The sequence below is a fragment of the Acanthochromis polyacanthus genome, chromosome 17, assembly GCF_021347895.1.
Source record: "Acanthochromis polyacanthus isolate Apoly-LR-REF ecotype Palm Island chromosome 17, KAUST_Apoly_ChrSc, whole genome shotgun sequence".
NCBI lineage: Eukaryota > Metazoa > Chordata > Actinopteri > Pomacentridae > Acanthochromis > Acanthochromis polyacanthus.
In genome coordinates this window covers 13,184,070-13,199,475 of record NC_067129.1, presented here as the reverse complement: position 1 = coordinate 13,199,475, position 15,406 = coordinate 13,184,070, and the positions used below count along the sequence as shown (strand labels likewise).

Sequence of the window (15,406 nt, the reverse complement as noted above, 5' to 3'; positions counted from 1 at the left end):
ATATATTACGTTTTTATCCTCATGTTTTGTTCATTTTACTTTTCTCTACCTAAATTTTCCTCACCTCCATTCTTTTTTTCTTTTTAGTTTGATTGTACAACCCTCGATGCTTTAGCAACACTGTTAACCCGTTGTTAATGAAACTAAAGCATATTGAATTGAATTAATATTACAGTAAACATACTTGGTTGGCCACACTGTACACTGAGGCATTTATTTAAATTTTTTTTAACTATATCTGGATATAACTTGGAATGAAATTTAAATGTGAATTAATACCTCCACCAGTGAATTAAAACTACGTCACATGTTTTGTTCATGCATATTTTATTCAAGAGTAAAAAACTGTGATTTGTCCCATAGGGCATGCTTACAATGTGTGTATTATTCAGGAAGTCAAATGCCAAAACATATTTCCATAGATAATAAAAAAATGTTGCAAGATAAAATCCATTATATTTGTTGGTTGAAATATGCATGTAGACCATACAAGAACCAGAAACGGAGGAAGGAAAATAACCATAAGCTAAATTGTAACAATAATAATATCAGCAGTAAATATAACCAGAGTACAATGTTTCCTGTTAAATGTAAGTGTAACACATGATTTTCTTTGTGTCCAGTTCATTTACATCTGAAAACCATGCTATCATGCTTTGGCAGCCTGAAAGTTGCTTTTCACTGAGATTATATTCATTCACACTATTGAACATTTTCTGTACATCAGTACAACCGAAACAAAACAAAAAATATAACACAAGGCTTCGCACCTTAGAGGGGCATCTCTGCATACAAGAAGTCAATATAAAATTAAAAGCAGTGGTAATAAATAAGAAAGTGAAAAAGAAAATGGACCGAAACAATCAAAGGAAGCCTATTTATAAAATTTATAAAACAAGACAAATAAAACAACAAATATAATTCAAAAAATAAATGAATTCAAGTTTACTATTTGAAACACAACTATCACAATTATAATCTCACGTAACAATTAGGAACTTAATTGCATGCATTGATGCGTTCCATACCATAGATGCTGTGTTAAAAATCACTTTCTGTCCATCCTTAATTCACATACCTTTATCATCAAATAGAACGATGGAATATAAAGTAGAAAAAATATTGATGTTTGAAAGGAAATTCTAGAAATTTATATGATGTGACACTTTTGGTTGGGGTTTCACTGATATCATCTTTCAAGGACTGTAAATTTTAAAAAGACCAGAATACTTAATTTTCTCCCTTTTTTTAATGTGTCAAAATAATTAACATTTTGACACAATACTTAGACGTGGGATATGATTTTATTTGGACCATGAAGCTTTTTCTCAGCCTGTTTCTCCACCGTGTCCATTAAAGTTAGATTCCAAAAATTAATTTGCAAATGACAAATTAAAGATTAACACATTTAAAAATCTCATTAATAATCTAGAATTTTGCTTGGTTTCCATGAAGCTTCTCACATTTTGATCAATCCAAGTTAAATGTCAGTGAAAATGAAAACACATTTGTTCTCAGAAGCCTTAATTCACTAATTCTAGTTACATTCATCAAATCAGGTAAATAAATAAAAATAAATCTGTATGGATCTAACCTTTGGTTGTTATAAACGCTTTGAAACAAAGATATGTCATTTCTGAGTTTGCAAATTTGTAGAATTTCCTTCCTACTCTGATATAGTACTTTGTGTAGCTCTTAGGCATGAGATCTCGTTGAATTTGCAGCACAGTAAGAAGTGCAGACGGCGTTAATGTTTACTACTTTCTCCATTGCGACTCGCAGGTGAGAAAGAAGCAGGTGGTGTCCTGATAGCAGGGTTTGTCCCAAAAAATTCTTCTGTTTTCCTTTGTGGTCCAGAAACTGATCGTAATAATGCAGAAGAGATGAGAAAACCATGATCCTGAGCTTCCTTCAGCAGAGGACGCTCAAGTTTATACGTTCCAGAAAGTGAATTGCACAATTTCTTTATCCCCCCGTGAGGTAAAGCTTGTTCAAACGCCATGCTGCTGTGATGTGAAATGCTGTAACAGTTAGTGCAGAGGAAGTAAATAACTTTCCATACGGTCCGGATAAAGATTCACCTACAAATGCTGATGCATCTACATATGGGGTAGTGTGACATTTGCAGATCTCCGTATTGAATCGGTGATGCTGAGGTATCTACAGTAAGCAGTGGAACCAAATTTTTGCCCAAAATTGCTCTTTTTATCACCTTCCCTTCTTCCCTCATTTCCCCCAAGGTTTGTCTTGCTGGGAGATGACTGATACTGAGGAAGATGAGGAAAAGAGCAGAGGTTATTGAGACGTACCCAAGGCGGAGTTAGATCTCAGACAGCAGTGGCTTTGGCGGTTTAGTGAGCACAAATGAGCACCCTGTCCTCTTTCAGGATGACAGCATCTTACTACGAGGTCAATCAATAAATTTTAGGTCCACCAGTAAGATTGCGCTGCATGTTTTTTATTTTTTATTTTTTTTGCTTCCTTCCCTTATCCTTTCTTCCTCACAAAGTAGTATGATTTAATACTAGCAAAAAACATGTAGGTAAACAAGATTATTTTCCTCATGGAGTGAACTTGTGAGTGATTCATAATAAACACTTTATAAAACAGTAAAATGATTCGTGTGACATGGATACTGCAGTTATGTCTTCTGCCAAGCCCTGCAATGGAGGAGCAGACAGCACTCGAAACAACACAACCCCCAACAATTCAGTCTCTAGTTGAATTGAGAAAGGGAACAACAGGCAGACACAACTTTCAACCACACGTTTTTTTGTTGTTCCCCCCCCCCAGTCAAACTGCCTCCTGCTGGCCTCTCCTCATCCCTTCCCTTTGCCGTTTACCCCAGCTCCCCCCTTCCTCCAACTGAGCAATGACATACTGTCACAAAATAAATGACCTTTTCGCCCCTTTTTAGATTTGCTGCAGATTTCATGATCTATCTGTGGGCCTGTTTTGTTTCGATGTTCTGAGGCCTGAATTCAGGATTTAGCAAAGTCTTGCTGCACAGCGCAACAGCGGCACATTTTCTCTGAGGCTCAGACAGCACATCACTGGATGTTGCTGTTGTCTTCTGTGCCGTTTGCCTCCGACATATTCATCTTTCCCATGGAGTGGCCCACGTGATTCACCCCGTCCTTGCGAGGCGGCATGCGCTCATTGATGCGGTCCAGGCCCTTAGCCTCCTCGAAGCTGGTGATCTTATGCTGGGGGAGAAACCACGGATAGCTGAGGACAAGAAGACACATATAAAGGAATCAGGATCAACAGTTAATGGCAGAAAAGCACGTCATGCTGTGTATGATATCAAATGCTGTTGGTTCTTTCCAGGTTTTAAAAACAACTAATTTCAAAGTCTGTCAGTCTAAATTGGGATCTTTGTAAAAATTAAACATACTGCTGATAAATGCTGTTCACTCTGTAATTTATAATAGTGGCACAGCAAAGTAGAAGCTGCTAGAGTGAAAAAAATTACAGTTTCATCAACGTGCCTGCTACATATTTAAACTGCCTTCTGCTTACTTTCCAATAGATGGTGCTGTTTGACACGTCTTTTTCCCCAATAAATCTACCTTTCCCTCTAATGACATTCATTACTTCATGTCTCACCCCAGAATCCGGTTTTAACAGTAAACACATCAGATCTATGCTATCAAAATACAACCAGGACTCAGTGAACTTACCTTTATTTTGAAAAACACATTTCTTAACAAGCAGTACAATGTCTACCTACAATCTTCCTATGCTACTTATTTCAAATAAGATATACATGTGACTACAAATAAAATGTGTTAGTGCTGGCTAACTGCTGTCTCATCCTGCAGCGTCTTGGTTAGTGAGTAAAGATTACCTCAGGAATCTCAGGCTTCGGGATGCATATTTCATGTTGATGCTCTGGTCTGTTTCTGTTCTTATGCATGCAACACTTTTTAGAACCAGATGGAGGCCATTTACAAGCCAAACCCAAAACAATGTGCTTTAGTCATGCATCTCTTAGCAGCACTTGACTTTGCAGTGTTTTAATTTATCATGAACGTTCCTTGATACCTTAAAAAAGCTATTTATTTTTTTATGTGGCGTTTTTCCAACTTCCCATTTTCATTCTCCACATCCCAGTTTGTATTTACCCAACGCAAATGTATGATGCAGTCAGTGTGGATGCCAAGTCTGTCTGTTTTAGTTTATGTAGTGGATGGTGGTGAGAGCTAGAAATAGATTAATACACATGATGGAACTTCTTGTTTTCGAACATTAAGTGTGTTATCTTCTCAGTGCATGCGCCTTGACTCAACAGTGACAAGATCATGATCCCTCACTAGTTTCCCACCATGTAAACGGGCCAATATATAATTGCAGAACTTTTGTAGCATAGTTGACAGGTAACAGTTGACATTTTTGTTGTTTTCAGGCCTTAAATCAACATGGCCACCTACAAACAAACACCACATGGCATTTTTAGGGAAAAATTCTTCTTAAATAGTACCGTACTTTCCAGACTATACGCCACTATTTTTTTCACACCCTTTGAACCCTGCGGCTTATACAATGATGTGGCTAATGTATAGATTTTGACGAGCTTCATGCCCTCGATACATACATGCACCTTGTCACATCAGACCACAAAAAATTACTGAATGGGTCACAGTGGACCAATGAAACTGTTGGAATTAAATCAAACGCACTCGCACTAAATTCTTCAGATCGTTTTGTGCTTCAAGCACACACCCTCATCGTGGTAAACACACAAAGAAATGCATGTGATGCAGCTTTTAAGTTAAAGGCAATCGATCTGAGTGTCGAAGAAGGAAATAGAGCTCCTGCACGTAAGCTTGGCACCAGTGAATTAATGGATAGACGTTGGAGTCGTCAGCATGAACTGACTCAATGCATTTTACTGCCGCGTTACAGCAGGCACTGTTCAAAGAAAAGCATTTATTTAATTAAAAGTTTAAAAAAATCTGTCTTTGTAAATATCTCATGTTACAACATGGACACCTGTGGCCTATATATATGTACATTTTTTTCTTTTTAAATTTAGTGGGTGCGACTTGTATTCAGGTGCACTCAATAGTCCGGAAATTACGGTATATATAGAAATGAATAAAATTGAAACCGAAAGTTCTAAGTTATTTATAAAGATAATGTAGTAAACCTGTTTACATGGGGTAAATCCACACTTGACTCATGCACTATTTTATTTTAATAACTAAAAAAGCCTTGGAGTCTTGCCAGTCTTTTCTTCAGGGGGAAATGACATCATGAGGAGCAGGTCATGTGATCTGGAATCAACACACTTCATTGAGAGATGTTTTTGTTATGGGGAACTTAGCTGAAAATGATTTCTCGGACACAGATACAATTTGTTGTTTTCGATATAAAATTTGATCTATTGCCAAAAAAGAAATACTTTTAATAAAAATGTATGCAAGATATATCCCAAGTCCCTCAATTATATATTGACCCAAATACTGTCAGCTGTGGGATATTTTGTCTATTTGCTACTCAGGCACCCACTGGAAAACTATTCTTGACAAATTATTACAAAGAACTATTTATTTCATTTCATAGTCTTGTATAAAGTCTCTAAAATCCAATCATGTCGTTGGATTCGTGTTTTACTCTACTGCAAAGTAAAGTGCCATCCCTACCAGCATCAAGACTTCCAAGAGTAGGGCTGTTATTACTGTGTTGAGCTGTTGTGTACATGAAGTTGTCAGTGACAGGTGGCCCACCCCATAGCAGGAGACCCTGATAATACTGAGAGGGGGTGGGAGAAGGAGTACCGGTTTACCTTCTCTGTCCTCATCATGCGTCTCGATGGCTTCAATGGCTTCAATGGTGGCTGAGGGGGGAGGAGGGGATCAGGTTACTCCTGATTAAGCCATGCAAATGTAAACGCAGCCCCAGCGAGAAAAAGGCGGCTCGTGTTAGGCCAAGATGAGAGAGATATATATATACATGTTACAGCCAAACTCAGAGGAGCGTCATGCGTTAGAACTGAGAGAATTAGTGTCAAACTGGGGTTAGAAAATTCATATGAAAAATAACAAAGATAGATTCGTGGAGACAGAGTAACAGAGATATTGAAATTGAAGGAGTAGAAGGTACATTTTAAGTCATAGGAAAGAAATTATTTGGAGTGACCTCATACTGGCTATACACTGTAATTAATTGTAGTTGTCAATGTTGTCAATCTCTCTATTCCTTAAAATCTCAAGTTCTTCTTCTTCCAGTTGGGCTTGTGGGTTTTTTATTTCTGTATGTGTAAAGATTCAATTGTTTGCTAATAAATTAACTGTACAAAAAATGCTGACTGAATAAAGATATGTTCATATGGATTAGTTTTAAAATAATAAAAATAAAACTGTTCAGCAGCTTTAAGTTTAGGTTTGAACTTATTGTGGTTACAGTTGAGCTATATTACTTAAAGGGACCTCACTGTAATGAAGGTATTGAACTTCATCTTACGTAACATAATTTCGTATTGTTGACAAGAGACTGAAAATTGGTTTGAATTTGCTCTGTAACCTTAGTTTCTCCTCTATAGCTGTAATGTGAGGCTATGTAGCATCACTAAGAGGCTAAAACAATCCTTGTCGGCTCCTCTTTATTCAAAGTAGAGAAAAGAAAAAGAACGACCGAGGGAGCGATAAGAGCAATGGTGGGACCGAGAATGGTGATGAGGAAGAGAAACACAAAACAGGCAGTAAATGACAGCGAAAAGGCTTCGGCTGAGCCTTGTACTCACCGCTCTGCAGTGTCTGTCTGCCTCCAGAGAGAACCCCGCTTGGCAGCATGCCAGTGGGCGTCAGACCCTTAAGCGTCAACACATTTTCACTCTCCTCTCTGCAGGAAAAGACAGAGAGAGAGGCAAACAGGTCAGAAAATTTTGCTGAACCTTGATCAGACTGGAGAGGGAAAAAACACTTAATGCCCCCACTCTGGCAAGCAGCAGACTCAGTGTGGGCACACACAAACACTCACATACACACAGATGCAAACAGTTTCTAAATCTGAATACATACATATATAATCAGGCCTACATTCACATACACACACAAACAGAAAGTTTACCTGAGAACTGAGAACATTTTGGCCATTTTTCCGATAGCACGAATCTTGTTTTTGATCACCTCCTTGCGGGCTGCAGCTGCATTGGCTGCAAAGAAATACAGATACTGTCATTATAGGCTTCTAAGACATAGAAAATCCTGTCATATTCTACCATAACACAGGAGAAACTGCCTGTATAGTTCTAAAACACTATATATTTATCACATTCTATACTGTATATGCGCTTAAGATACGGTGATTTGGAAAACATAGTCTAGATCATTGCATGCTGTGATTATATAGCTGTGAGACTGTATAGTAGTAGATTTTGTCATTGTGGCCTATATGTAGCAATACATGTTATCTTAAGTTCTGTTATGTGAAGCACAAAACTGTTAGCAAGTGTTGTAGTTTGACTTAATGTCCATGTTAACATCAAGTGGCGATTTACTGCATGCAGTATAATTGAATTTCCGCTGATATTTTAATCACAAAAGCATAAGGAAATGGGAATAATTTAATGGCCTATTTTCTAGCATAACTATCAGTGAGAGAATCGAGCCAAACTATCAAAGAAATTTGGCTCAAGAAATAAAGGAAAGCCAAAATCCGTATTGTGAATCCCACAGATGTGGGAGGAGTGTGCTGTCACCACTTCACCAGCCAGCTAACTGCCCGGCCTTCTTATAGAGGCTATGTAGGCTGCTTATGTAAATCAACCTGATGAAGGCAAGACTTGTTTTCTCACAATAGTTCAGATATTAACAGCAGTGTGTGCAGATCTCATTGTTTAAATGTGTGGAGTGAACCCACAAGGCACCAGTTATAAGTAGAAAATAATACACTTCTCACCGTCAAAGATCTCATCTTCATCATTCATGAGTTCATCGTCGGAGCAGATGCTCAGCACATTCACCAGCATTTCTGTGACTGCAGACAAAATAGTGTTGAAGACAGCGATAAGGCTATTGGGCATGGAGATGACACATTAGGATGCGGTTTCATGAAAGCACCTGACAGATATTAAAAGAATACCTTTCTCTCCAACAAATGGCAGAGACCAGGTGAAAACATCCATGAAGTTGGGCAGCCAGTAGGGATGGGGTGAGCAGTTGAACTGTCGGATGTTCATGACGTTATTTTCATATTTCAGTACAGCAGCTGTTGAGAGACAAAAAGAGTAAAACCTTCCTCTTAATCATACATGCATTGCAGTTTTCAAGTATAGTCATATTACGTAAAATAGAGTTAATTGTTTAAATTGGCTAAAGAATAGTGAGCTACTATTGAGTTTACGTGACAAACTCAAGGATTAAAGCTGTATAGAACCAGTATTGTCTTGTTGCTGCTCGGCCCATTAAATAATCATGAAGTATGCCGTGAGGTTAGAGATGAATATTTCTGCAACATAAAGAGAATACTGACAGTACAGGTAATGATGCATCGTATACAGGCATAATAGCTATATATATCGTTACTATGCAAGAACGCATGGGTTACAACGCATGGACCGCACATTAGCATATCATGCAGAGACACAAACATTCAGATACAAATCCTCAGTCTAAAAATGTAAAACAACTGACGGATACTACAGGCACTTGTGATGAAAATTATTAAATGAAAACAGACTTTAGTAACACTCGAACAATCAGATATTTACAGTTAATAATAATCACTGTGCCTTAAATGATTTCTTTTCATCTACATAGCCTCAGCTAGTACATTTTTAATTTATAACAAGCTTTGATCCTTGTTACTCTTAGTAAAAAGTGATATCATACTACAAAAATCTGTACTTAGACTGGTGTTTTGTTTTCTATTTAAATTGTAAAGGATCTTTATACTGTGTGCTGCTACAGCCATATGCACAATCTTTCATATGCTCTCTGCAAATGTATTCATATTCACTGATGTTACTTCATATTTTTTTCAACACAAGCAGAAAAAGAAAAAAAGAAAACAGACATTCAACCACTAGATGGCCCAGCTGAGGCCAGGGATTGCTGACACTGTTACATCAAGAGGGATAAAGCCACATGGAGATAGTCAGCAGTGCCGACAGTCCCTCCCACGCTCCCCATCTCCCATAGCCTATGGCAACCAAGACACAGATCTGAGAACACAAACAAACGGGGGCTCCCTGATGCATTCTTATGCGTGCTCACAGCTAAATGCAGCTACATTAACCCGTGCACTCCAGTTTGCGCTGCTAAAACCGTTTTAATAGAGAAGTCAAAGGAGCCCATGGCTGTCATTTTATCACACGGAGGACCACTTTTTAAGGGTTCTGCCATGCCAGATGTCCCTTTCGTGATGTGCAGCTCCATTATGTGTGTTCATCAGCCAGCTCTATACAAGGCTGTTTAAAAAAAAAAAAAAAAAATCTAAGCCAGATGCAGTTGAAAGGCCAAGGGTGCAGGTGCTGGAATCGAAGCGCCTCTCTTCACGGCATCAAGCTTTACTGTTGACTGTCGTGACATTTAATTTAACTGTAAACGGCTTGCTCAGGATCTGCATGCCATAATTGTACTATTTGTAAGAATAATGCTTTTTAATACAGGAAAATGAAAATTTTACATTATTCTCACGTAGTCAGACCATTCTGCAGCACAGAATGGTATTCTGTATAGGGGAAAGAAAGGATCTGGGTTGTTTGTACTTATTTAAACCAATCACAATCATGTTTAGCAGAGCAAAGAGAACTGTGTAACTATGATGATCACTTAAAATAGCGACGGGGGAACTGTTTTGGGTGAACACAGGGAGACGAATGCTGTCAAAAAATGTCATTAACAAACTAACATGGCTGCTTTAGTGCAAGATCCAAATCTGCAGAAAAATTTGATGTTTTATGTGTGCTCGGTTGCTAGCCTGGAGGTTGTCATTCCAGTAGTAATTGGGACTTTAAAAAGGTAACACATACTGTACATACTGGAAGGGGAAGATAAAACAACCACTGGCCGGCTTATACAACACTAACTTTAGCCTGGTATCATTCATGCCAATTTCTGTGATTAAAGACAAAAAAAAACAGAAGCGATCAGAGAAGAAACTCCAAACTGAAACAAAGACAGAGGAGATGAAGACATTTTTCTGACCTTTGTTGTTGTAAACATCCAGGTAGTTTGGCGCTGAGAAGATGGTAATGAGGGATGGGAATCCAGTGGTCTGACTCTTACGATACATCCGATAGCTTCAAGGCGGTCAGGTGGAAGTGAAGACACAAAAAAGGCAGAGCTTGTTCTTATATATGTAAATATGTATCTATTTTGGTTTGTGTTTGTAGGTGTGCGTTTTTAGGTGTTTTGTAGCGCTAACTTACCCGGCATCCTGTGCTTCGTGCGCTCGGATAATTGATAATAGGTTATTGCTCTGTAGGAACTCACACACAGCTGGGTAACTGCAAAAAAAAGAGTAAATAAAAACTGGGTTTAGAGATATCACTGCAAACTATTTTAGAGCACTGTAGAATAAAAGAGCAGAGCTAACAACAGAGTCAGTTCAATTAAGTACACACTCCCATCATAAGTCAAACAGAATTTTTAAAAAAGTTGTTTTTTTCCCCCCCGTCACACAGCAGAACTTTTCAAGCTGCAGGTTACTAATTTCATATACAGTTTCACTCACTAGAAAATGAAACAACAAAGATTTATCGCTCATAAATGCATTTATGAAAGCCTGGCTGAGGGTGATGCAAGGGTGTGAAAAACCGATCCAACAGCTACCTGTTGCAGTGAAGAAAAAAAACAAACAGTAAGCGGCAGTTGGATATTCCTGCCCTCCAGCTCTAACCTGACAGGAAATATGGCTGAAAATGAATGAACCCTGCAAGCTAGCTCAGTGTGCTGCTACACACATATGGCACGAAACACCGCCCTTTGTTATAAAGCAGTGTTTTGAAGCCGTCGCTGATCTGCCCATTTGATACTAGAAAAACCACATTTCTTAAGTTTCTGATTATGTTTCCTCAGGATGGAACCATTTTGTTCCACATCTTGAAGGTGCACTCGAAGATGTGGAGCTTCTCTGTGTGTGCTGTCGATGCCTTGAGGAACACAGTGACTCTTATCAAAGGGTTTACAGCCCATTATGAAGCCAGCGATCTGAGATTCACGTGACAAGCCAAGTGTCTTCCCCTGCTTAGCGATGTGTTGTCTGCTAATTGCTCCTATGGTCTTGTACCTAAATGTCCAATAACTGCTTGTTAATCACAGTGCAGGTTGTCTTTTGGCTGTTGACTGGCACAAAATGAACACTTTGTCGTGCTGTTTATGTATGCAGCAGTGTACGGCCTTCTTTTGACTTCATATATTTGTTGTTATTTATTAGAGTTGCAGTTGTCACATTGAGCTACTAATATGTCAACCGTACATGAATGGATGGATTTTTGTACATTATTTTCTGCATCTATGAATTCTTTACATTAAATATCCTGCAATTTAAAGTAAACTTATTCAAATACTATACTTGAGTTAAATTTAGGGCTAATTAGACTTTACTTGAGTATTTCTATTTTCTGCTACTTACTGCTTGTACTCCACTATAGTCCAGGAACAATATTGCAGTTTTTAATGTACTACATTTATGTAATAACTGCAATTAAAATGCTAGTTTCTTTACATATTTGGATTGATAATACAACATTATATTGATAAATGAATAACAAAGTGTACATTATTCTTTAATGGCCCATTCTGTATGGTGAAAACTTTTGCTTTATGTATATTTTGATGGTAATACTTTTGTGCTCTTACTCAAGTAACAATTTCAGAGCTGGACTTTTACTTGTGGCAGAGTATTTCTACACTGTCGTAGTTATTTTTATGGAAATACAAGATCTGAGCACATCTAACTGCATGTCTACGAAGAAAAACATCACAGATGAAGTTGATAATCTTGTATCAACGTGCATGTCAAGCTAGATAGTACTAGATATGAAGGGAAGAGTCATTTCTGGTAGTGTGCTTGTTGGAAGTGGGAGATGTGGGCAGGTGTGAAGGCCTGAAGCATCTCAAAAATGGCAAAACTTGTGGGTGCACCCAGTCAACAATGGTGAGGAACAAACCACATATGGTGGTGCTGGAACAAGTTTGGACTCTGGGGGCTCCACCTCAACTCACAACCTAGAGAACGTGCTGCTAACGTTTTGGCAGTAGGTAGGGAATTTTCAAATCCACGCAGGTCAGAATTGTTTTGGACCAACAGAATATAATGCAAGCATGGTCATAAGATTTAGGGTTGTCTTTGTTTGTGCTCTATTTTTGGAGTTTAGTTCTTTTGTCTGACCAATAACATTAATTTTGGGACCAGTAACATAAGTATCTGACAGTCTGAAGATACTTCCAATCACTGATTTAAGCATAACACGATCTCTGTAGTGCTGCTTATAAGATCATAACTTCTCAAAGACTAACTAAAGGTATGATTTTGTTATTCCTGCACTGGACCACGATTTTGGCCCCACAGAAAAAGCGAAAACTGAAAACTTCAGAAACATCAGCTCTGTGCCACACAGGACAGACAAGTAATGAGAACTGGGACTCGTCCAGCTAACTACCATCGTAGGCTACCATTTAGCACCTCTCACCACAGCTGTTACGTAATGCCTCAAGGTTGTGTAATGCCATTCAGAAATGCATTATCACTTCAAACCGTGTCTCCTCGGCTAGAAAAAAAATTACAATTTGATGAGCTGTTTTAAAATGCAACGATTTACGACCTCAATTCAGCGCCACCTCAATCTGTCGCTTCCCTGCAGGTCACAAGTTTTTGAAAGTACTTTGTGGTTCTTTCATTTTATTCCAGCTGCTGTATTCCGGACCTGACCAGAAAATATCCTTTAGTGCATCAGTGCCAACCTATTTACGAATTTGCTTGACTGGTGTTTAATCTGTCATTACTTGATATCCTGTCACTGTGAATTGTGATTTCTTCTGGAATGTCTTTGATAGTTATTGATGCAGTCAAATGAACAGATGAGTGTCCTGTCAAAACAGCTCAGAAAGAGTAAAATGTAAACCGAACGCGGCCCAAGTTTCGTTACTGGTAACCTTTCACACATGGCTAGTTCCCTTAAAGAGCTTAACAGAGAAGATAAATACAGCGCTGAGGTAATGCTGTTGTTCTTCTTATGTACAGTCACACATACTGGGTCAAGTTTCCAAATCGTTAATTTTGTACCACCTTGACTATTGTTCAAAGTCATGCAAATCCTAGACTTACTCGAATTTGCGCCAAATTCCATATTGCTCTGCTGCACATTAATTTAAAGACATCAAAGTCTTTTACAATCATACTGTGATACCCAGCCCAACAACCACCTACCCTTTAATATTTGCCTCATATAATAAATCCTCCTTAAAACATAACCTGCAGAGGACTTTATTGATGCTCAGATGACAGATTCAAGAGTAGGAGTTCCAATTCTTTGCTGGTTTCTACTTCTCATTCTTTAGAACATCATATATCTATAGATTTTTAAAATTGTATTGCATCTGAATGTACATACATGAAATACTAATGTAAGATTTGCGTTTTTGAAATATATATTAGTGTTTTTTGCATAATTTGTGTATTAGTACAATTAAAGTGCATCATGTTACGTATTGTATGTCAGGAATGTAACCCAGGAAGATTAGCTGACAGTAGATTCTTTTAATGATCAAACAAACAAGACACATTTCAGTTTAATATTGTGATAATCTGTAATTTTCTGTGCATAAATTTATAGTTATGAAAACGTTCATATTGGCTGAATCTGCAAATTACTGATTGTAATGATCAATGTTGGCTGTTTTTTTTTCAATCATCGTTGACTCAATCATATTAAACCGTCACATTTTTGTTATCAGGTAACCTCCTAATTTTTTTGATTTCCTCCAACATATGTTTAGTTAATAAAATGCCGGACAACAGTACAAACTATCCATCGCAGTTTCCCAGAGCCTGAGGCGATGTCTTTGGATGTCTTTGTATTTCAGTCTACAACAGGAAGAGATTCAGTTTACAGCAATAAACTACAGAAAAGCAGCAACTTTGGCAAGAACAAAATCTTATTTTCCCCAGATAAATAACCACAATGATAAAGCACTTCAACATAACTGCCAAATCACCACTTTGATTTTCTCCAGCTCCCCACAACATCATAGAGGAAATCCTCCCCAGCAACAATCCTCTCCTCCTGCACTTCCTTACAGTCGCTGCCATCCTCGGACGCATCAAACTTTTAGAAGTGTTTAAAATATTTAAGCACTCAAAGGTTTGTGCCGGAAGAAAAACAAGGAGACTTGTGTGCCCTGAGCACCTGGCGAAAGTGTGCCATCCTCCCTGTTTATCTAGGTCACATGGCTGACGTTCCCTTGGTGGCCAATATATAAATTACAGCAATAGCTGCGTTACACACAGACAGGAATATGTTGTAACTCTTTGCACTATGGCTGTCGGTTCACGCGAAAAGAACTGCACCACGCTGGTCTCAAAAAAACGTTATATAACTGTTTCTATTAAAAAACACATCTACAATGCATTTCTACCTTAGAAACAAGGGCAATTTCTGCATCGCGTTTACTAAAAATCAAGTTCCTCAGAGCTGCACAGAGTGTTTCTTTTGTTTCTGTGTCATGTAATAATATCCCAGCATCTAATATACAAATTTATTTTTTGTCCGCTCCAACGCTATCTATTGATTATCTGCGAGAGAGCGCGCACAATGCTTGCCTGCGGCTCAAATTCCTTTTCCTTCTCCCCTTTGTGAAGACACACAATAATGTGTCGGTGAGCGTGTGAGTGAGAGAGCGTGAGGAATCTGACAAGTGAGGATGAGTGGAAGAGACAGAGAGAGATGGAAGTGCCGTGTTGCGAGTGTGAAACCGAGAGGGTTGTTTTTTTTCTTTCAACTAAAGAAATCCATCTGTCGGGCTGGTGGTCATCACATTCAATTTCCCCCACAATATGAAAACGAATATACGCAATTAATAAGCACCCAACTCTAAGAGGCGAAATGGACCAGAAGTTGAGAAGGAGTGCAGCCGACATTGTGTGACAATAGTCTTACTACATGTAAAAGCGTTACAAGATCTTTGCATCACATTATTGAAGTCGACAGTCGTGCTGTGCCTCCAGATAAATAATACATATAATATGTAACAGCTATATGCAAAGACTCTGCAGGTGGATTTATTTTGCATTTTTTATGGGTTTTATTCATAATTTTGTTGAAAAATGTGCATCTTAGTATGAGGGAGTCTGAGTTCATTCGCTCTGAATGTATAAGCACACATCGAATGAATGCAAGCTATGCGTTTTTAAAAATGCATAGTAATGTATTTTATGTAATTTGATGTATACTAAT

The 15,406-nt window shown here is 38.2% G+C and overlaps 1 protein-coding gene across 1 annotated transcript in view; it reads right to left on the bottom strand.

The window, feature by feature from the left end:
* Positions 1-308: 308 nt before the first annotated feature.
* Positions 309-15,406, bottom strand: part of LOC110948804 (protein phosphatase 3 catalytic subunit alpha-like) — a 31,604-nt gene continuing 16,506 nt past the window's right edge. Inside the window, 9 exon segments of the mRNA XM_022190518.2 lie at positions 309-3,214; positions 3,217-3,228; positions 5,792-5,842; positions 6,749-6,846; positions 7,075-7,159; positions 7,906-7,983; positions 8,089-8,214; positions 10,155-10,249; positions 10,379-10,456. Of these exon segments, the coding sequence (XP_022046210.2) occupies positions 3,051-3,214; positions 3,217-3,228; positions 5,792-5,842; positions 6,749-6,846; positions 7,075-7,159; positions 7,906-7,983; positions 8,089-8,214; positions 10,155-10,249; positions 10,379-10,456 (787 nt within the window). The 3' untranslated portion in view covers positions 309-3,050.